General features: G+C 66.8%; 3 protein-coding genes across 9 annotated transcripts; all 3 read left to right on the forward strand.

Annotated features, from left to right (window-relative positions):
* Positions 1 to 777: 777 nt before the first annotated feature.
* ST6GALNAC4 (ST6 N-acetylgalactosaminide alpha-2,6-sialyltransferase 4) lies at positions 778 to 3,141 on the forward strand. The gene is made up of 6 exons (XM_075056187.1): positions 778 to 905; positions 1,193 to 1,285; positions 1,667 to 1,837; positions 1,972 to 2,384; positions 2,519 to 2,626; positions 2,710 to 3,141. The coding sequence occupies exons 2-6, from the start codon at positions 1,274 to 1,276 to the stop codon at positions 2,897 to 2,899; spliced, it is 894 nt and encodes a 297-aa protein (XP_074912288.1). The 5' UTR covers positions 778 to 905; positions 1,193 to 1,273; the 3' UTR covers positions 2,900 to 3,141.
* A 2,110-nt stretch (positions 3,142 to 5,251) lies between these two features.
* On the forward strand, positions 5,252 to 9,059 carry ST6GALNAC6 (ST6 N-acetylgalactosaminide alpha-2,6-sialyltransferase 6). Of its 3 annotated transcripts, XM_075055264.1 has the most exons (7): positions 5,339 to 5,392; positions 5,737 to 5,804; positions 6,408 to 6,472; positions 6,617 to 6,796; positions 6,993 to 7,390; positions 7,595 to 7,702; positions 7,785 to 9,059. In XM_075055264.1, exons 3-7 carry the CDS (start codon positions 6,458 to 6,460, stop codon positions 7,972 to 7,974), a joined length of 891 nt encoding a protein of 296 aa, XP_074911365.1. In that variant the 5' UTR covers positions 5,339 to 5,392; positions 5,737 to 5,804; positions 6,408 to 6,457; the 3' UTR covers positions 7,975 to 9,059. The 3 variants fall into 3 exon arrangements, with proteins under 3 accessions (XP_074911364.1, XP_074911365.1, XP_074911366.1); XM_075055263.1 differs by lacking the exon at positions 5,737 to 5,804 and having other exon boundaries at positions 5,252 to 5,392; XM_075055265.1 differs by lacking the exons at positions 5,339 to 5,392; positions 5,737 to 5,804 and having other exon boundaries at positions 6,389 to 6,472.
* Positions 9,060 to 9,936: 877 nt separating this feature from the next.
* On the forward strand, positions 9,937 to 16,455 carry AK1 (adenylate kinase 1). Of its 5 annotated transcripts, none has more exons than XM_075055306.1 (7): positions 9,937 to 10,044; positions 12,714 to 12,756; positions 13,980 to 14,015; positions 14,771 to 14,934; positions 15,154 to 15,270; positions 15,730 to 15,921; positions 16,228 to 16,455. In XM_075055306.1, exons 1-7 carry the CDS (start codon positions 9,961 to 9,963, stop codon positions 16,291 to 16,293), a joined length of 702 nt encoding a protein of 233 aa, XP_074911407.1. In that variant the 5' UTR covers positions 9,937 to 9,960; the 3' UTR covers positions 16,294 to 16,455. The 5 variants fall into 5 exon arrangements, with proteins under 5 accessions (XP_074911407.1, XP_074911409.1, XP_074911408.1 ...); XM_075055308.1 differs by having other exon boundaries at positions 10,028 to 10,082; XM_075055307.1 differs by lacking the exons at positions 9,937 to 10,044; positions 16,228 to 16,455 and adding exons at positions 11,645 to 11,882; positions 12,353 to 12,483.
* Positions 16,456 to 17,796: the final 1,341 nt, after the last annotated feature.

Raw genomic sequence — 17,796 nt, forward strand, 5'->3', positions numbered from 1 at the left:
CTCGCTCACCTTCCCAGCCCCTCACCTGCTGGTGCTGGACTGTGCGTGGCTCAGCCCACCGCGGGAAGGTGAGTTTGAGCTGGGGCAGGGGGAGACAAAAGGGGGAAAGAGTCAGTCATGTCTCTGAGCAACTCCAGGTGTGCCCCCCAGGCACTGCTTCCTGCGGTGTCCTTGTCACCTCCTCTCCCCTCCTGGTCGAAGCCTGCAGAGGACAGGATTGGGACCAGTTTCAGGGTTACTTCTCATATTTCTTTGTCAACAGTGGGAGAAAGCAAAGTCCAGTATACCCCCCCGGGCAGGTGGGCAGCAGGCAGCTCGCTCTGGAGACATTTCTCAGAGGTGCTCTGCAGCTTGGCCCTGGCACGAGGGGCTGTGGGTGACGGGTGGTCCCCCGGGACCATGGGGGGAGCAGGGTACCCAAAGGCCTCCCTGCCTGCTCTGGCCTGGCTCCTGAGCCATTTTGGATCATTTTGGCCCCTGGGCTGTTCCCACCATGCCTAAACTCAGCAGGGCCTGGCATGTTTGGGTGCTAGAGGTGAGGAAGGGGCTTTGGGACACGGGGGGGGGGTGGGGTGACTGCAGGGACCCCCAGGCTGGAGGGAAGCCTGAGAGGGCAGAGCAGAGAAACGGGTGCCGGGGTCGGTACCGGAGCACACAGGGTGGGTGCTGGGCTCGGTACCGGGACGGTTGGTCGCAGGATGCAGGGGATGGGTGGCGGGGACGGTCCCGGTGCTGGGTTCCGGGCGCGTTCCCGCAGAAGCCGGGGCGGGCGGGGGCGGTCCCGGTCCCGGCAGTGCCCGCTCGGCTCCGCTCCGCCCCAGCCCGGTGCCGCCCGGCCGGGATGCGGGACGCGGCGGCGGCCCTGGGGGCCGCGGAGCGGCACCGCCGCGGGGGCTCCCGGCGCGGTGAGTGGGGCCGGTACCGGGGGGCCGCTCCGAGGCGCCGCCCCTGCCCGGGGTGGGGGGGGGGGGGGGCGGCGGCGGCAGCCGCGGGGCCCCGCGGCAGAACGGTGGGCACGGGGGGCGTGGGGAGGTCCGAGACTCGGGGGGGGGGGGAATCCCGGCACACGGCATGGGGGGGTCGGGCTGGGCATTGGGGTACTGGGGTGGGGGGCCGCTGGGAGACCCCACCCTCGGGGGTCCCCTGCACCCCGCTCGCCCGGTGCCACCGCTGAGCCCGTTCTTGCGTGCAGGGTGCGAGCCCCCACCCTCTGGGTGACACACACACCCCCCCCGGGACCCCACCGGGCGACCCGCCAGCCCCCCCCCCGAGGATGAAGACGCTGGTGAGTACCCGCTGAGACGGAGGGCGCGGGGAGGGAGCGAGGGGCCCGGGGGGGACCCCGCCGGCACTGGGGGGGGGACGGGGGACGGGGACACGGACCGCTCGGCCCGAAAGCGGGGCGGGGGTGGGCGGGGAGGGCGCAGCCTGGAAGCTGCCGGGCCCCGCAGGCAGCGCGGAACCGCGTGGGCCACCGCCGCCTGCAGGAAGCGAGCGAGGCCCCGGCACCCGGCGCTCCCCGCTGCGGCTCCTCGCTGCACCCCGGGCCCCCCCCCCCCCCCCCGTCAGCAGAGCCGGGCCCGACCACCCTCCTCCGAGCGGGGCTGCTCGAGCCTCACGGCATCCAGCGCCAGGCCTGGAGAAACATCTCCCGTTCCGCTTCCAGGTCCGGCTCTTCCTAACGCTGGTGTGCGTGGCGGTGGTCACCACGCTGTACGTCCTGCTGTGCTCCCACGCCTGTCTGCGGCCCTGCTGCCGGACCCCGGGGGAGAGGGGCAGCCCCGTGGCACCCGACGTCCCCAGCTTCCAGGGGTACAGCCGCGTCCCCGACGGGAAGGTGCGTGGGGATGGGGCAGCGCTGGGGCAGCTCGACCCACCCGTGCCTCAGTTTCCCCTTCCTTAGGGAAGGGCGGATGGAGCTGCGGGAGGAGGGAAGGGGGACCCGGCTGCTGACGGTGCATCTTCCCGCAGCCGCTGGAGCGACCGCTGTGCCGCCGCTGCGCCGTCGTTTCCAGCTCGGGGCAGATGCTGGGCTCGCGCCTGGGACGGGCCATCGACCGGCAGGAGTGCGTCCTGCGCATGAACCATGCCCCCACCGTCGGCTACGAGGAGGATGTGGGGGCACGGAGCACCATCCGGGTGGTGTCACACACCAGCGTCCCGCTGCTGCTGAGGAACCAGCCTTACTTCTTCCAGCAGTCCCAGGAGACCCTCTACATCATCTGGGGGCCGGCAAAGAAAATGAACCGGGAGAAGGTGGGCACCACCTACCAGGCGCTGCTGAATGTGATGGAGACGTACCCCCACCTGCAGATCTACACCCTGACCGAGGAGAAGATGGCATATTGTGACGACATCTTCCAGAACGAGACAGGGAAGAACAGGTACCACCGGCTCCTGAGGAGCCCCCGTCGGGTCCCCCCACTGTAGCACCTGTCCTCCCCCATCGGGCACCCATAGCCCAGCTGGGACGGCAGCACCGTGCCACCCGCTCCAGCGCGGCCGGGGTGCTTTGCAGGATGAAGTCCGGCTCCTTCCTAAGCACGGGCTGGTTCACCATGATCCTGGCCATGGAGCTGTGCGAGCAGATCTGCGTCTTCGGCATGGTCAGCGACAGCTACTGCAGGTGCGTGGGGGGCGGCGGGGGCAGGCGCGGGGTGGTCTGGTGTCCCCCCCGAGCCTCGTGCCCACCCCGTCCCCTCCCACCAGGGAGAAGAACCACTCGAGTGTGCCCTACCACTACTTTGAGAAGGGCCGGCTGGACGAGTGCAAGATGTACCTGATGCATGAGCGAGCCCGCCGTGCCGGGCACCGCTTCATCACCGAGAAAGCCATCTTCTCCCGCTGGGCCAAGAGGAGGAACATCATCTTCACCCACCCTTCCTGGGCAGGCGGGTAGGGCACCAGCCGTGGGGTGAGGCAGCGGGGACCCCGGCGGCGGGGCGGCTCTCATCCTGCAACGATGAGTCTCTGCTCTGCTGGTGCCACGGTTGAAAGCTTTTTGCCGAGCCCCGGAGCGGGGAGTGTCCATCTCCGCAGCGGCAGGGCCAGTTCTGAAAGCCGGTGGGTGGGCTGTGACCCCTTCTATCAGTGCACGAGGCGTGTGAGCTGGACCCACGGAGTCCCATCGGCTCCGAGCGCTTGCCCAGATGGACCCAGGGCAACTACAAAGGTTTTCCACTTGCTCTACTGGGATGAATATTTAATGCTGGATTAAACATTCACGCTGCTGGGCTCCAGCGTGACACAGGGCAGGAGAGCTCGGCCCTGCCAGGGCCACGAGCCAGTGCTTCTCCCAGGGATGAAGCTTCGTCATGGTCCCTGCCCTGAGACCTGGCACTGGGTGTGGAGTGCGGGGAGCCGGGTCCTGGCCCCCCTGTCCTGCTGCCCCCGGGCAGGTCCCTGTGGCTCCAGCTGCCCTTTGCCCCCAAGCCGGGAAGCTCAGGGGCCATGAGTGCCCTGGGAGCTCCGAGTTGCCTTGTCACAAGTGCCCTTGGATTCAGACCAAAGCAAATGTGGCCATTAAAGTGCTTTTAACTCAGTGGTGCCCCGTGCTGTGCCCCTTGCAGCTGTGGGACGTGGGGACAGGGGATGGCAGCTGGTCGCAAGGCTGCCAGCGTCCCGCTCCCCTGCCAGGCTAAAAATAAGAGGGGAAGGTGACGATGGGGTAGAGCTGAGCCTGAGCATGGAGGAGGGTGCTGAATGCCAACGGCCGAGATTATTTGGGAACCGACAGCTGCGTCTCTGCAGGATGGGCACTGGCCTGGCGTGGATTCCGTGCTGGGTCCAGGGTGATCCTCAGCCCCACAGGGCTCAGCACTGCTGGGCTCCAGGCAGGATGGCTGCCAGCTCCTGTGTCCCTGGAGAGATGGGGCACACGTGAGGCCCTGAGCCCAGCTCCACGGAGCTGCCATAGCGGCTCTTCGAACCCGTAACAGATGCCACATGTTTGGGGGGGCCCGGCGGTGTCTGGGGGGCCAGGGGTGGGCAGGAGGGGCAGATGGATCCATGTTCACGCCTGTTTCAGCTGAGGCCAAGTGCTGGGGTCAAGCGAGAAGTGAGTCGGCTGGGACTTGGGGCTGCTGCCAGGACAGCTTCCCACAGGCGAGTGTGAACAGAGGACGCCCGTGGAGCTCTTTGTTGGGTGCTCCAGCTGCCACAACCCCACGCAGCGAAGGGCAGCACTAGCACAGCAGAGCCAAAATCCTTCTCGACAGGCGTTAGCCACCACAGCGGGGATATAGGTCCCCGTCACCAGTGGAACTCCCTCCTTGCCCCACAAAATCCCCCAGAGAGGGGCCCTGGGCTGCCCGGCCGGCACAGAAGAGGCCTCGGCATCCCAACAATGTGGCCCTGCGCCCGGCACCGGGTCAGGCACCACGTGCTGCTCCTGGCACCGGCGGGCAGCGCTGCCGCTTCCCCCCCCCCCCCCCCCCGCTCCGCTACCCGCACCGGTGCCCTCGGGGTTGGGACGGGCCAGGCCGCAGCAGCGGGAACAACCCTGACCTACCCCGTCGGGGCCGCCCGACGTGGGGAGGACGGCGCTAGGACCCCCGCGGGCTCTCCCCATCCCGGGCGGGCGGCGCTAGGACCCCCGCGGGCGCTCCCCGGCCCCGGGCGGCGCGCGGCTCCCGGGGCTCCGTGCGCGCGCGGCGGCGGCGGCGGCGGCGGCGGCCCCGGGCCGGGCGGCGGCAGCGGCGGCAGCATCGCGGCGCACTGCGGAGCGGAGCGGTCGGTGGACCCGGTGCTTTCCCTCCGGGCCCGTTTAGCCGGTGCGGGGGACGGAAGGGTTCCGTGGCCGGCCGGAGGAGCGGTCCCCGCCCCGCGGCTCCGGTGCACGGTGGATTGGGGAGGGGGGGGAAGGCGCGCACCGTGGTGGTGCGCGGGGAAGGGACCGGTTCCTCCCCGCCTTGGTGCGGCCGGGCTCCGGCCTGCACGGTTTCTGCAAAGCGGGGCTACCGGGGAGGGCTGGCGCTTCCAGGGATGCGGGGCTGCAGCCCGGGGTGGGTGGGGGCTGCACCCCCGGGAGCGGGGGGCGGGGGGGGATTTGCTCGTAGGAGCGGAGGAAGGTTTGCACGCCGGGGGGCCGGGGGAGGCTTTTCACTTCCCGGGATGCAGGAGGGTTTGCATCCGGGGCTGGCGGAGCACCGGCACATGGGGGTGCAGCGGGATTTGCACCCCCGGGGGTGCAGGGAGGGGAGTGGGGGGGGGGGGAGAGCGGGTCTGGATGAGCCCTTCCCCGGCAGAGCAGCGATGTGACCCCCGGGGAGTCGCCATGGCCGTGGTCGCCGGAGGGGCCTGGCAGCCCCCCGCAGCCCACGGGGCGAAGGAGGAGAGGACGGACCCCCCCGCGCCGCTCCCAGCCCGCTGCAGATGAGAGCCCCCCGCCCAGGTAAGGCCCGCGGGGTCCCCGCTGTGGGGTCACCCGTGGCCTGAGCAGGAGTGGAGTCCCGGCTCTGCTCCCCGCTGGGGGCCCGGTGCTGCTCCCCAGCCTTGTGCACGGCGAGACCCCTTTGCACCAACGCGCCAGGCCATTGCCTGGGCTCCCCGGGCGGGTGGGCACCTTCCCAGGCGTCGACGCCGGCCCTGAGAGCATTTTGGGGTCCCTGGTCCCCCCCGGGTGTTGAACCCAGGCTGCTGCCTGATTTTCCATCCCTGCTCCCCTCAGGGCTATTAGTAAAGAGGCTTCAGTTTTTTTGTTTTTTTTTTTATTTCTAATTGCTCCGAGTACTCCAGGAGCGGCCGTGACTCACTAATGAGGACTTTGAAAAATAAATTGAGTCAGTCCATTTTTGCAAGCCCAGGTGAGTGGAGGTTAGAGCAGGTTCCCCCAGGGGCGAGCACCCAGGGTGCACCCCACATGCCTTGGGCTCCGGGGCTGGAGAGGTCCCTGCCAGCTCCGGCTGGATTTAAGCCCATGCATGAACTGAGTTGGGCAGGTCTCAGTTCCCTCCTCCCTCCCTCCCCCCCACGATCCGAGCCTCAACAGTGGTTGTTTTAATGGGATTTCACCACACAAGCGTCAGGTTTACCCTCCCTGACCCTGCGGGTTTGAGTGGCTTTGGCCCCGCCGGGGCAGGATAATCCCTCCCGGGAGCTCAACCTGCTGTGGGGATCTCCCCGGCACGAGTTGTGGCCGGGTTCGGTTCCTCCGCACCGCAGAGCTCTCCCGGCTTCTGGCCATGGCGTTTCCCTTCCCCGCACCAGTGCCGGGGGTTTGTCCTCCCCTTGAAAGGGGGAGCCGGGGGTCCAGCTGGGCACCTGCCCCATGGTGCTCTGCTCCAGCACAGCCAAGCCGGGCTGCCCGGCGGCTCATCCCGTATCCCCACCATCCTGGCAGTCTGGGGACAGGAGCCCAAGCGCGGCGGGCAAGGGGACGGCACTGGTGGTGACCGCGTGCCTTGCAGGTGCTCGCGGGACGCCGGCGATCGCTGTGCGCTGAGGCCGGCACAAAGACATGAGTGGCAGCACGGTGAGTGCCGGGGCATCGCCCAGGGGACAGCAGGCATCTCCCTGGGGACACAGGGCATCCCGCTGGAGATACTGCCGGGAGCAGGGCAGGATGCTGACGCCCGCAGGGTGGGGGCAGCGGCTGACGCTCTCCCCCCACCCGCAGAGCCAGCGCGCCGCCGCCCTGGGGGTCCTCTTTGCCCTGATCATGTTGCTGATCATCTACAGCTCCGGCAGCGGGAGCGAGGTCTTCCCCTACAGCCGCCTGCGGGGCAGAGCCCGCCGGCCCCCCGACCTCAAGAAGTGGGGGGTGAAAAGCGGGTACCTGCCCGTCTGTGGGAACAAGGTACGAGCTGGAGGGCAGGGTCCGGCCTCAGCGGTGGGCGCAAGATCCAGCCCTCTGCCAACATCTGGCCAAATCATCCCTTTCGGTGGGACAGCAGCTCCGCGAGGGATGGCAGTCCCCCGTCCCAGCTCCATCCCTCCCTGCTGGGTCGCGGTGACACCAAAAGTCATCTGCTCATGGCACTTGTGGTCCCCAGACCCTGACTGCCCGCTGCCACCAGTGTGTCATCGTCACCAGCTCCAGCCACCTCCTGGGCACCCACCTGGGCACGGCCATCGACGCGGCCGAGTGCACCATCCGCATGAACGACGCTCCCACCACCGGCTACGAGGTCGATGTGGGCAATAAGACCAGCTTCCGCGTGGTGGCCCACTCCAGCCTCTACCGCGTCCTCAAGCGGCCCCAGGAGTTCGTCAACAAGACCCCGGAGACCATCTTCATCTTCTGGGGGCCGCCCACCAAGATGCAGAAGGGCCTCCTGAAAATCATCCAGCGCGTCAGCGCCTCCTTCCCCAACATGTCGGCCTACGTCGTCTCCCCCGGCCGCATGAAGCAGTTTGATGACCTGTTTCGGGGGGAGACGGGGAAGGACAGGTACCTCGGAGCCACCTCCTGCACCGTGTCCCCCCCTTTTTCCAGGTCCCCAGGGCAGAGCTGGCTCTTGGGGCTGCTCCGTGGGATGCGCTGCAGCACTGGGCTGGGGGTGCTTGAGGAGATTGGGGACCCTGGGGGGGGGTCCGTCACCCATGTCACCTCGCCCCCATCTGGCCCCCCCCCCCCCCCCTTTCTCCTCCCCAGGGAGAAGTCACGCTCGTGGCTCAGCACCGGCTGGTTCACCATGGTGATCGCGGTGGAGCTGTGTGATGCTGTCCACGTCTACGGCATGGTGCCACCCAACTACTGCGGGTAAGGAGACCCCTGAGCCCCGGCCCCGGCCCACTGGCCTTGCCGTGGGGCTCACCCCACGCTTTCCCCCCCATCCCTGCAGCCGCCGGCCCCCGCCCCGCCACCTGCCCTACCACTACTACGAGCCGAAGGGCCCCGACGAGTGCACGACCTACATCCACAACGAGCGGAGCCGCAAGGGCAACCACCATCGCTTCATCACCGAGAAGCGGGTCTTCGCCAGCTGGGCCGGCCTCTACAACATCACCTTCTCCCACCCTACCTGGCCCTAGGGGCTGCCCCCCACCCCGAGCCGGGCAGACCCCTGGAGCTGGGATGGATGGGGGATCCCCTGCATCCCCCTGGGATGGGGGAGCAGTGGGAGCCAGGCATCGGAGTGCCTCCCACGGGACCACCGCCGTTGTGCACGGTGGCTCCTCGCACCTGGGATGTGTTGGGGTTTGAGCTCTTTTTTTGGGGGGGCCAGGTGGTGAGTGCAGGGTTTGGGGTGTCGTCCCCTCCGCCCTCCATGGGCGGGAGGCGTGGGGGTGAGATCTTTCCCGATCCTGGTCCAGGGGCGTTGCAGCCCCTGCGAGCACATGGGGGAAGGGGGCTGGCTCCCCTCAGCTCAGTTTGGGGTTGCATCACTTTGGGGGCTACTGCAGAGACTGTTTCTCCCAGCCTCCTGGGTGGGGGGACCCCTCTTGGGGCTCGGCTCCTCTCTGCCATCCCCAGCACCCCGATCCCGGTCCACAAGCATCCTTCCCTCCGCAGAACCCTGGAGTGTTTTGTGGGACCCCGTGGGGGTGACACTACCACCCTCAGTTCCCCGGCACCCCAAAAACACCTGGCCCCTCCCAGCACTGCTGTGCCCCACACCCACACTGCCAGAACCTTTTCTAACCGAGTGATGGGATTTTGGGGGGCTTTTGGTTTTTTCCTCCCTGCTTCTGGTCCTGGGGTTTGTATTTGGGTTCCCCAGCCAAAGGACTGAGTGGGGGCTGCTCGTTAGTGGTAACGAGGGGGCCAGCAGCAGCCTGTGACTGGGTCCTCATCATTTATTAACCGCTTATAAACTATTTAGAAGCGGGCACGTAGCGGGGGGGTTGGCAGTGCTCCTCAGCATCCTGCAGCTGGGGGGTGGATTTTGTTATTAATTTCTCAGCAGTGGAGAAGTGGGTTTGGGGAAAATAGCTAAATACGGCATGTTTGGGTGCTGAGCCCCGGCAGGGCTCAGTGCCTCAGTTTCCCTCAGGCTGTGGCCCGTCCCCATTGCGGCTGGGGCTTTGGGGGACTCGGTGCCGGAGGAAGCCAGGGGGCACCCACATTTTGTAATGGTTTGTACAGGAATAAATATTGCTGCAGTCTGTTGCCTTGGGCCCTGGCTCTGGGCTGCGTTTTTGGGGCTGGGCAGTGGGTGCCGGCGGTGCCATCGCAGGGGGTCTTGCCCCCCCACCCCGAGCCCACAGTGGTGCTGGTCCTGGACACTCAGGACCATGTGGGAAGGGGACCAGGGTGTCCAGGTGGGACCCATGTCCAGCAGCGAGCCACCCCCCCCCCCCCCAGTGCCTGCCCTGGAGTGGGTGGCAGCTGAGACCTCCCCAACTCATGTCACCCCCGCCAGCTGCCCTGGGGTCGCGGGGCCTTGGGACGGGGTCTTTGCAGCCACGGTAAAAGGAGGAAAGGCAGGTAAGGCCACTGCACCCCCGGGGCTTTACCTGCCCCCCCCCCCCCCGGGATTGGCAGGGTGGGGGTGCCAGCAGGGGTGCTGCGGGGGGATGGGGATGGGGACGTGGGGATGGGGACGTGGGGATGGGGATGGGGACGTGGGGGGATGGGGACGTGGGGATGTGGGGATGGGGATGGGGACGTGGGGATGTGGGGATGGGGATGGGGACGTGGGGACATGGGGATGGGGACGTGGGCATGGGGACATGGGGATGGGGATGGGGACAGCTGTCCCCTCCGAGGGGCTGGGAAAGGAGCCGCGGGGATGTCTCAGGGACCCCAAACCCAGCAGCGTGGAGGTTGCCCCCCCCCCCCGCAGATGGGGAAACTGAGGCACGGGGCGGGGGGGGCGGTCCGCACCCCTCGGCCACGGAAGGACGAACAGCATCCCAGCCCCCGGGGACCCCCCCACCGGCCCGACACAAGGAGGACCGATCCTACGGGGAGTGAGCGGGGGGGCCGATCCCCTCCCGCTGCCCGTCCCCTGCCCGTCCCCTGCCCGTCCCCTGCCCGTCCCCTGCCCGCTGGGCGGCAGCGGCCCCGCTCCCGGCATGCACCGCGGCGCCAGCGATCTATATATAGCGGTAAAAAGAGCCGGGCAGGACAGCAGGCAGCTGCCCGCCCCGCACCCAGAGGTCAGTGTCCCCCCCCCCCACCACCAGCCCCCGCCTCGGTAAGGGGGGTGGGGGGGGTCCCCCCGGTGCCGCAGCCCCGCCCGGCCCCGGCCTTGTTGGGGAAGGAGGGGGGGGGGGGGTATTGCGGCACCGGCGGTTTTTGGGGGGCTCATGGAGGGGGGGGGGGGTCTGTGCCCGCCGATGCTGCCCGGCTGGCTGCTGTCACCGGGGGGGGGGGCTGGTAGCATCGGCTGGGAGAGGGAGCGGGGTGGGGGGGGGGGGGGGCGTTGCGGGGGATGCTGAGGGGTTTGCTTGGGGTGCTGGGGGCAGCGGTGCTGAGCCATTGCATGGGTGCTGGAACCGTTGCAGGGAGATACTGGGGGGCTTGTAGGGGTGCCGGAGCCATCGCATGGGGTGCTGGGGGGCTTGCATGGGTGCTGGGGCCATTGCACAGGTCCTGGGGGCTTGCGGGGGGTGCCAGGGGGCTTGTAGGGGTGCTGAAGCCATTGCATGGGTGCTGGTGGGGTTGTAGGGGTGCTGAAGCCATTGCATGGGTGCTGGTGGGGTTGTAGGGGTGCTGAAGCCATTGCATGGGTGCTGGTGTGGATGTAGGGGTGCTGGAGCCTTTGCATGGGTGCTGGGGACTTGCATGGGGTGCTGGGGGGCTCACAGGGGTGCTGGAGTCATTGCATGGGTGCTGGTGGGCTTGTAGGGATACTGGAGCCATTGCATGGGGTGCTGGAGCCATTGCATGGGTGCTGGAGGGCTTGTAGGGGTGCTGGAGTCATTGCATGGGTGCTGGGGACTTGCATGGGATGCTGGGGGGCTTGTAGGTGTGCTGGAGCCATTGCATGGGGTGCTGGGGGGCTCACAGGGGTGCTGGAGTCATTGCATGGGTGCTGGTGGGCTTGTAGGTGTGCTGGAGCCATTGCATGGGTGCTGGGGACTTGCATGGGGTGCTGGGGGGCTCACAGGGGTGCTGGAGTCATTGCATGGGTGCTGGTGGGCTTGTAGGGATACTGGCGCCATTGCATGGGGTGCTGGCGCCATTGCATGGGGTGCTGGAGCCATTGCATGGGTGCTGGAGGGCTTGTAGGGGTGCTGGAGTCATTGCATAGGTGCTGGGGGGCTCACAGGGGTGCTGGAGTCATTGCATGGGTGCTGGTGGGCTTGTAGGTGTGCTGGAGCCATTGCATGGGTGCTGGGGACTTGCATGGGGTGCTGGGGGGCTCACAGGGGTGCTGGAGTCATTGCATGGGTGCTGGTGGGCTTGTAGGGATACTGGCGCCATTGCATGGGGTGCTGGCGCCATTGCATGGGGTGCTGGCGCCATTGCATGGGGTGCTGGAGCCATTGCATGGGTGCTGGAGGGCTTGTAGGGGTGCTGGAGTCATTGCATAGGTGCTGGGGACTTGCATGGGGTGCTGGGGGGCTTGTAGGCGCGCTGGAGCCATTGCATGGGTGCTGGGGACTTGCAGGGAGTTCTGGAGGGATTGCAGGGGTGCTGGAGCAGCCCAGTCCGGGCCTGGGGTCCTGGGGAGGGGGAGCTGGATGCCAATAGGATGGGGTGGGGGCTGGGCGTGGGGCTGGGTGGGTTGGAGCTGGCAGTGGGGTGAGATTGGTGGGAGCACCCCAGGGTGCATCCTGCGATGGCCTTTGCTGGGGAGTCACAGGCCACACTATGGCCCCAGCCCCAACCTGCTGAGCTCCCCGGCCAGCACCCCCTCCCCATCTCCTTGGGACCAAGAACCTCCACATCACCCTCACCCTGCACCCATGGGCCCAGCACTGCGCTGGATCAGGCCCCAAGCCCGCACCGACGGCCAGGGCTGCCCCCAGCCCCCCCCAGCCCATCCGAGGTTGGTGCCAGCGGTCCTGGGGCTCAGCACTCCCGGGGGTCCTGCACCCTCCCAGCCCCACCCAGACCCCGCGGGTGCCATCCCAGGCTTTGGCCCCACAGCACATGTGGGACGTGACCCAGTGCCGGTTTCAGCCCGGCCATACTTAGCCTCTGCCCTTTCCCGGCTGTAACACGACCTCGTCAGCGGCCACCGGCTCGTTTGGCCACTGGATGCCCCGTCCCAGCACCCCGTCCAGCCGGTTTGGGGTGACGCACTGCGGCCAAGCAGGTTGGGTGCTGCGGGGCTGGGTGCGGGCAGGCGGGGTGGCCAAACTCACCCCCACCCCCCAAGGTGATGGGGGTGCAATGGGGTGCTGCAAGCCCCCCCTTAGGGCACCCCTCCAAAAACCAGCCCGCGGGGAGCTAGGGGGATGCTGCCTGCATCACTTGGTGTCCTGGTGACACTGGTCAACCCAAGCTGGTTTCCAGCTGACAGGCGGCACCCCAGGCACGGGGATGTGGTCAGGGCACGGGAGGAAGCCGGTAACGTCACCGCGCGTCACCCGGCATGGGGAAGCCCTCACCGCAGCCGGATGGGGCGGGTGGCTGCCGGGAGCCAGGTAGGTGATGGCCGTGGGAGCAGAGGTCCTGAGGTCCCTATTTTAGGGCCAAGACAGGGGTCAGGTCTTCCGCCCCGCCAACGGTAGGGCGGAAGACCTGAACCCCAGCTTGGCCATGGGGCTGGGCACCAGCATGGCAGGGAAGGGAGAGCCGTTGTCTCCTTGCACCCCAGCCTTGGGGACCTGTGTGTCTCAGCTGTGCTATTATTCATCCTACTCTTCTCTCGCAGCCTGAAGTGCTCCTGTGCCTGGTCTGCAGCAGCATGTCGACAGGTGAGTGCTCTGTCCCACTTGCATCCATCCCCTTTGTATGCATCCCCTTGGTCCTCCCGCATCTGCCCCCCCTGTATCCATCCCCTCAATCCCCTTTACATCCATCCCCCCTGCATCAATCCCCCTTACATCCATCCCCTTACATCCATCCCCTCACCCCCCCTGCATCCATCCCCCCTGCATCAATCCCCCTTACATCCACCCCCCCGCATCCATCCCCTCCTGCATCCCCCTGTGCATCCCCCTGTCCCCCTTGTATCCACCCCCCCTGCATCCGTCCCCTCCATCCCCCCTGCCTCTGTCCTCCTTAGGCACATCCCCTCCATCCCCCGTGCATCCCTCCCATTTGTCCTTTGCATCCATCCCCTCAGTCCCCTTTGCATCCCTGTCCTCCATCCCCCTTCCATCCCTCCCCTGTGTCCCCTCCTTTCCTCCCTCGCCTCTCTCCATCCCCCATGTCCCTCCAGCCCCCCACGTGCCCCATGTCCCCTCCGTCCCCGCCAGCCACTTGGCTCCTTCCCCAGCCCTGGGGATCGCCGGGTGCCGGAGGAGTTGAAATTTCAGCTGGCTGTAATCAGGAGATGGGAGAGTGGCCCCAGAGCAGCTCAGCTTTATTTTTAGCTCTGCCTCCTCCTGCGGCATCGCACCCCAGCATCGCCCCATGCCACGGCCGGGCCAGATCCTGCAGGTGGTGCGGGACCCTGCGCCTGGGTGCTCAGCAGGGGACAGGGCTGTTAGTGCCACCTGCACATCGGCCACCAGGTCCAGGGACCGATGCTGGGGTTCAGGGACTGCCGGGGGTTGCGCCAGGCGCTCGAGGTGTCTGTGCCAAGCCGAGCCTGCCGCAAGCCCCCGGTAGCCCGCCGAGGTGACAAGCCGGCCGCAGGGATGGATGTGGCCGGTCCCCACCCGCGGTGGAGCCGTGGACAGTGACTGTCTCCGGGACACCACACAGCAGTGGGATTCCAGCCCTACGGCCGAGGCGCCATGGGGTCTTTGTGCTCAGCCACGTCCAGCCCGGCCGTCCCAACCCCCCCAGGTGACAAGGATGAGGGGGACATGCGGCTGCTTCCCTCTCCACCTTCCCACCCCCGGGCTCTGGGATCGGTCCCCTCCATCCCCCCGAATGCCTGCCCCAGATCTGGCACGCCCCCGGGGACACCTCGCTCCCTGATGGGCTTTCTGGCTTTTGATAATTATTTTTTTTCCTTTTCCTCCTCCAGAAAAACTCAAGCACCACAAAATCATCTTCGTGGTGGGTAAGTCTGTGTCCGGGTCCTATCGCTGGTGGGGTCAAGGCCACGGCCCAGCTCTTTCCCCCTGCACCCCCCGGGTGGGGGCTGCGGGGAGCAGCCGGTGCCCAGGGCTGGGGAGCTGGGGCTGGAGGCTGAAACTGTGGGACCTTGGCTGTCCCCAGGCGCTGTGGGGTGGCCGTGACTCTAGTCCGGCTCCTCGAGGCCACGGTGGGGTTTGCTGGGACCAGGAGGGCACCTCTGGCTGGGCATGGGGTGGCAGTGTCTGGGGTGATGTGACGGTACACCTGGGACGTGATGTCCTGAGCGCCAATGGGGTGGTGATGGCCAGGTATCAATGGGACAGTGATGTCCTGGGTCCTGGATGGGGTGGTGATCTCCTGGGTGTCATCAGGCAGCGATGTCCTGGGTGCTGATGGGGTCGTGACAACCTGGGTGCTATTGGGACAGCGACGTCCAGGTGCTGATGGGGTGATGGTGATGTCCTGGGTGCTGATGTGGCGGTGATGCCCTGGGTGCCATCAGGGTGGTGGTGCCCACGTGCCAATTGCCGGCAGCCCATGCCACCCCCAAGCGCTTTGGTGTCCCCCAGCCCATCCCAGGAGCAGCTCTCCCCATCCGTCTGGTGCTGGGCTTGGGGATGCCGGCCCCTATCTCACTGGGCTCTGAGGACTCCTGTGGGTCTGCGCTGCCGCTTCCACGTACCCCTCCAGCTCCTTACCCACGGCTTGGGGCATGTCTGGCCCTTGTGTGACTTGCAGGTGGCCCCGGCTCGGGGAAAGGGACCCAGTGTGAAAAGATCGTGCAGAAGTATGGCTACACCCACCTCTCCACGGGGGACCTGCTGCGGGCGGAGGTCAGCTCAGGCTCGGAGCGGGGCAAGAAGCTGCAGGCCATCATGGAGAAGGGCGAGCTGGTGCCCCTGGTGAGTCCATGCGGCCACTGGCTGCCACACGGCAGGGCATGCGGGCAGGGGTGGCTGCGGGGACACCAGATACCACCACGATGGTTGGCATGTGGCCTGGGGACACGTCCATCCCTGCCAGCCCAGGGGGAGGTTGCAGCAGGGATTGGGGGCTCTGGGTGCTGGGGGGGGCCGCGTTGTCCCAGATCAGCCCTGGCAGCTCTGTCCCCTCCTCCCCAGGACACGGTGCTGGACATGCTGCGGGACGCCATGGTGGCCAAAGCGGATGTGTCCAAGGGCTTCCTCATTGACGGCTACCCCCGCGAGGTGAAGCAGGGAGAGGAGTTTGAGAAGAAGGTGAGGGCTCATGCCATGCCATGCCATGCCGTGCCACCCACCATCCATGCAGAGGGTCTCCACGGTGCCAGCAGCCCAGCCTCCCCATCCCAGCAAAGATCCCATCCCAACAGGGTCTAAACTGGGCACTGTCCCAGCCAGCAGGTCCCCCCTGCCTTGGGGACAGCCTGTGCCCCTGGTGCAGTGGGGGGACATCTCTCCAGGATGTCCTCAGGCTGACAGAGGGTGACCACAGTGCTGGCGTGATGGCGATGACAGAGAGCCAGGGCTTGGCCGTGGTGTCCCTCTCTTCTTCCACGTGGGTCTGGGGTGTGCCAGTGGTCCCAGACCCATGCAGAAGGAGGCAGAGGATGGCATGGGGACATCCATGACCCCCATGCTCACCACCACCATCTCCCCAAACCAAACCAGACCCACGTCGGCTCGGCGTGGTGACAACTGTGTCCCTTCTGTCCACAGATCGCCCCCCCCACACTGCTGCTCTACGTGGACGCAGGGAAGGAGACGATGGTGAAACGCCTGCTGAAGCGAGGTGAGACCAGCGGGCGGGTGGACGACAACGAGGAGACCATCAAGAAGCGTTTGGAGACCTACTACAAGGCCACCGAGCCTGTCATTGCCTTCTACAAGAGCAGAGGCATCGTCCGCCAGGTAAGCAGGGACATGGCCAGCACTGGCACCCTCCAGCCCCACGGCTCGGGGCGCACGTGGTCCCAGGGGATGGGAGGTCGTGGATGGGGGTGATGAGGGAAGGGGGAAAAACTCAATCCTGCCTCGTTTGGGGTGGGCTTGACCCCTCTTGTTCCCAACACGGAGACCTCCTCCAAGGATGGCCCCACACCCCTTTGCCCTAAATCAGCCCTGATCTCTATGCCCACGGCCAAAATCCATCCCTGGAAAAGCTCCGCTCGTGCTGTCCCCTCGGGTGAGCCCCCCAGCTAACCCCTCCGCACCCAGCTCAACGCCGAGGGCTCTGTGGAGGAGGTTTTCCAGCAAGTCTGCTCCCACCTCGACAGCCTGTAGCCGAACCCCCAGCCCCGCTCCCCCGCCCCCGGCGCGCTCCGGCAGAGACAGCGGAAGCGGCTTTATCCTGTTTTCGTGGACAGAGCTGCGGAGGAAATTTCAAGGACATTGTGTTTGGCTCTTTCCCGTCTCTCCCCAGTAAAGTTCACTTTAATGAGCCCAGACTTTATCTTTTTCTTCTGTCGCAGGAAATGAGTTTTTCTTTCCAGAGATTTTTTTTCTTTTTTTTTTTTTTTCTCCCCCCCCCCCCCGTCCCGTCCCCCCCCAGCCCCTCTGGAGCTGATTAAGGGCAGGAAGCGGGTGTTTATCCCACTGGGGCAGTGGGATGCTGCACTCGGAGGAAGGGAGGGAGCATCCCCACTGCTCACCCCAGCTTCCCAATCCATGGCCTGCAAGGAGCCTGCGGCCACGTCCTCCAGCTGATCCCACTTGCCCCAGTCCCGTCCCACTTGCTGAACCCCCTTGTGCTCTGGGTGTGTGTCCCTGGAGACGTGGGCAGCATCTGAGCCGTATCCTGCACATGCATCCCTTCCCTCCGCCTCTCCTGTGGGCTACCCGGGCCTGGGGGTGGCCAGATTCAGACCCCACAGTGGGCCCAGCCATGCTGGGATGGATTTCCATCACTTTCCTGCCTTGGTATTTCCTTGTTTCTTTTGGCTGTCAGGGTTTTTTGGGGTGCGTGGTGGCTGCGGTGTGGTGTTTCGGGGTGGCACAGCGCCCTGGAGCGGGGTGCTCCCTGCCCTGCTGCATCTGGGCACCTGCTGCCGTCGGTGCCACCCCTCAGCCCAGGATGCAGCCCTGTCCCCGGGGGCTGAGGGACTCGCTGGGGACACCCAGCTGAGCCTGGCCACCAGGCTGGGTGTCCTTGTGGGTAGAGGACAGGGTGGGGGTCCTCATGGGGGGGTGAATTGCAGGGCCCCCCCCCCTTCCCAGACAGGCAGTTGGGGTGCTGGTGTGGGGGAAGGGGATACGGGGGCTCCCCAGCATCCGCAGAGCTGCCCAGGCACGATGCCACGGCAGAGGGGCTGCAGCAGGGCTGGGGTTCACCCAGCCATAGTGAGGGCAGGAGGCAACAGAGCTGCAACCCCGGCAGGGCCCCCCACCACTCACTTTTGGGCTGCTGGGAGCCGGGCACAGAGCCAGGGGGCCGCGGGGGGGGCTGGCAGCACCGGGGGCAGCTGAGGTCGCAGGGCCGGCGCAGAGGAAGGAAGCGAGCGGGGAAAAAACAAAAATCCCCAAGAAGAAAACCCAAACCCGCCAGGCTCCGACATCAGCCCTGTGCCCGGGGAGCAAAGGAGCTACCGGCAGAGCTCGGGGCGCTGCGGGGAGGCAGCCGGGCAGGAAGGATGCGGCCATCGGACCGGGGCTGGGGTGCTGCCAGCACAGTTGAGCCGGGGCTGGGGTCAGCGGGCGCTTGCCTCATGCTGGTGGGGACGAGGGGACAGGGGGGATGGGTGATTTGGGATGCTACAACCTAAAGCCGGGGAGCGGGGTGACCCGCCT

Source organism: Buteo buteo, chromosome 23, assembly GCF_964188355.1.
Source record: "Buteo buteo chromosome 23, bButBut1.hap1.1, whole genome shotgun sequence".
NCBI classification, from domain to species: Eukaryota; Metazoa; Chordata; class Aves; order Accipitriformes; family Accipitridae; genus Buteo; species Buteo buteo.

Bases quoted from the DNA above. Each gene is read 5' to 3' on its own strand.
- ST6GALNAC4 (XM_075056187.1), top strand. The intron at 1,838-1,971 runs GTGCGTGGGGAT...ATCTTCCCGCAG, and splicing joins GCCGCGTCCCCGACGGGAAG to CCGCTGGAGCGACCGCTGTG. The intron at 2,385-2,518 runs GTACCACCGGCT...GGTGCTTTGCAG, and splicing joins AACGAGACAGGGAAGAACAG to GATGAAGTCCGGCTCCTTCC.
- ST6GALNAC6 (XM_075055263.1), top strand. The intron at 6,797-6,992 runs GTACGAGCTGGA...TGTGGTCCCCAG, and splicing joins TGCCCGTCTGTGGGAACAAG to ACCCTGACTGCCCGCTGCCA. The intron at 7,703-7,784 runs GTAAGGAGACCC...CCATCCCTGCAG, and splicing joins GTGCCACCCAACTACTGCGG to CCGCCGGCCCCCGCCCCGCC.
- AK1 (XM_075055303.1), top strand. From the start codon at position 11,673: ATGGCCTTTGCTGGGGAGTCACAGGCCACACTATGGCCCCAGCCCCAA. The intron at 11,883-12,713 runs GTTGGTGCCAGC...CTTCTCTCGCAG, and splicing joins CCCCCCCCAGCCCATCCGAG to CCTGAAGTGCTCCTGTGCCT. The intron at 15,271-15,729 runs GTGAGGGCTCAT...TTCTGTCCACAG, and splicing joins GAGAGGAGTTTGAGAAGAAG to ATCGCCCCCCCCACACTGCT.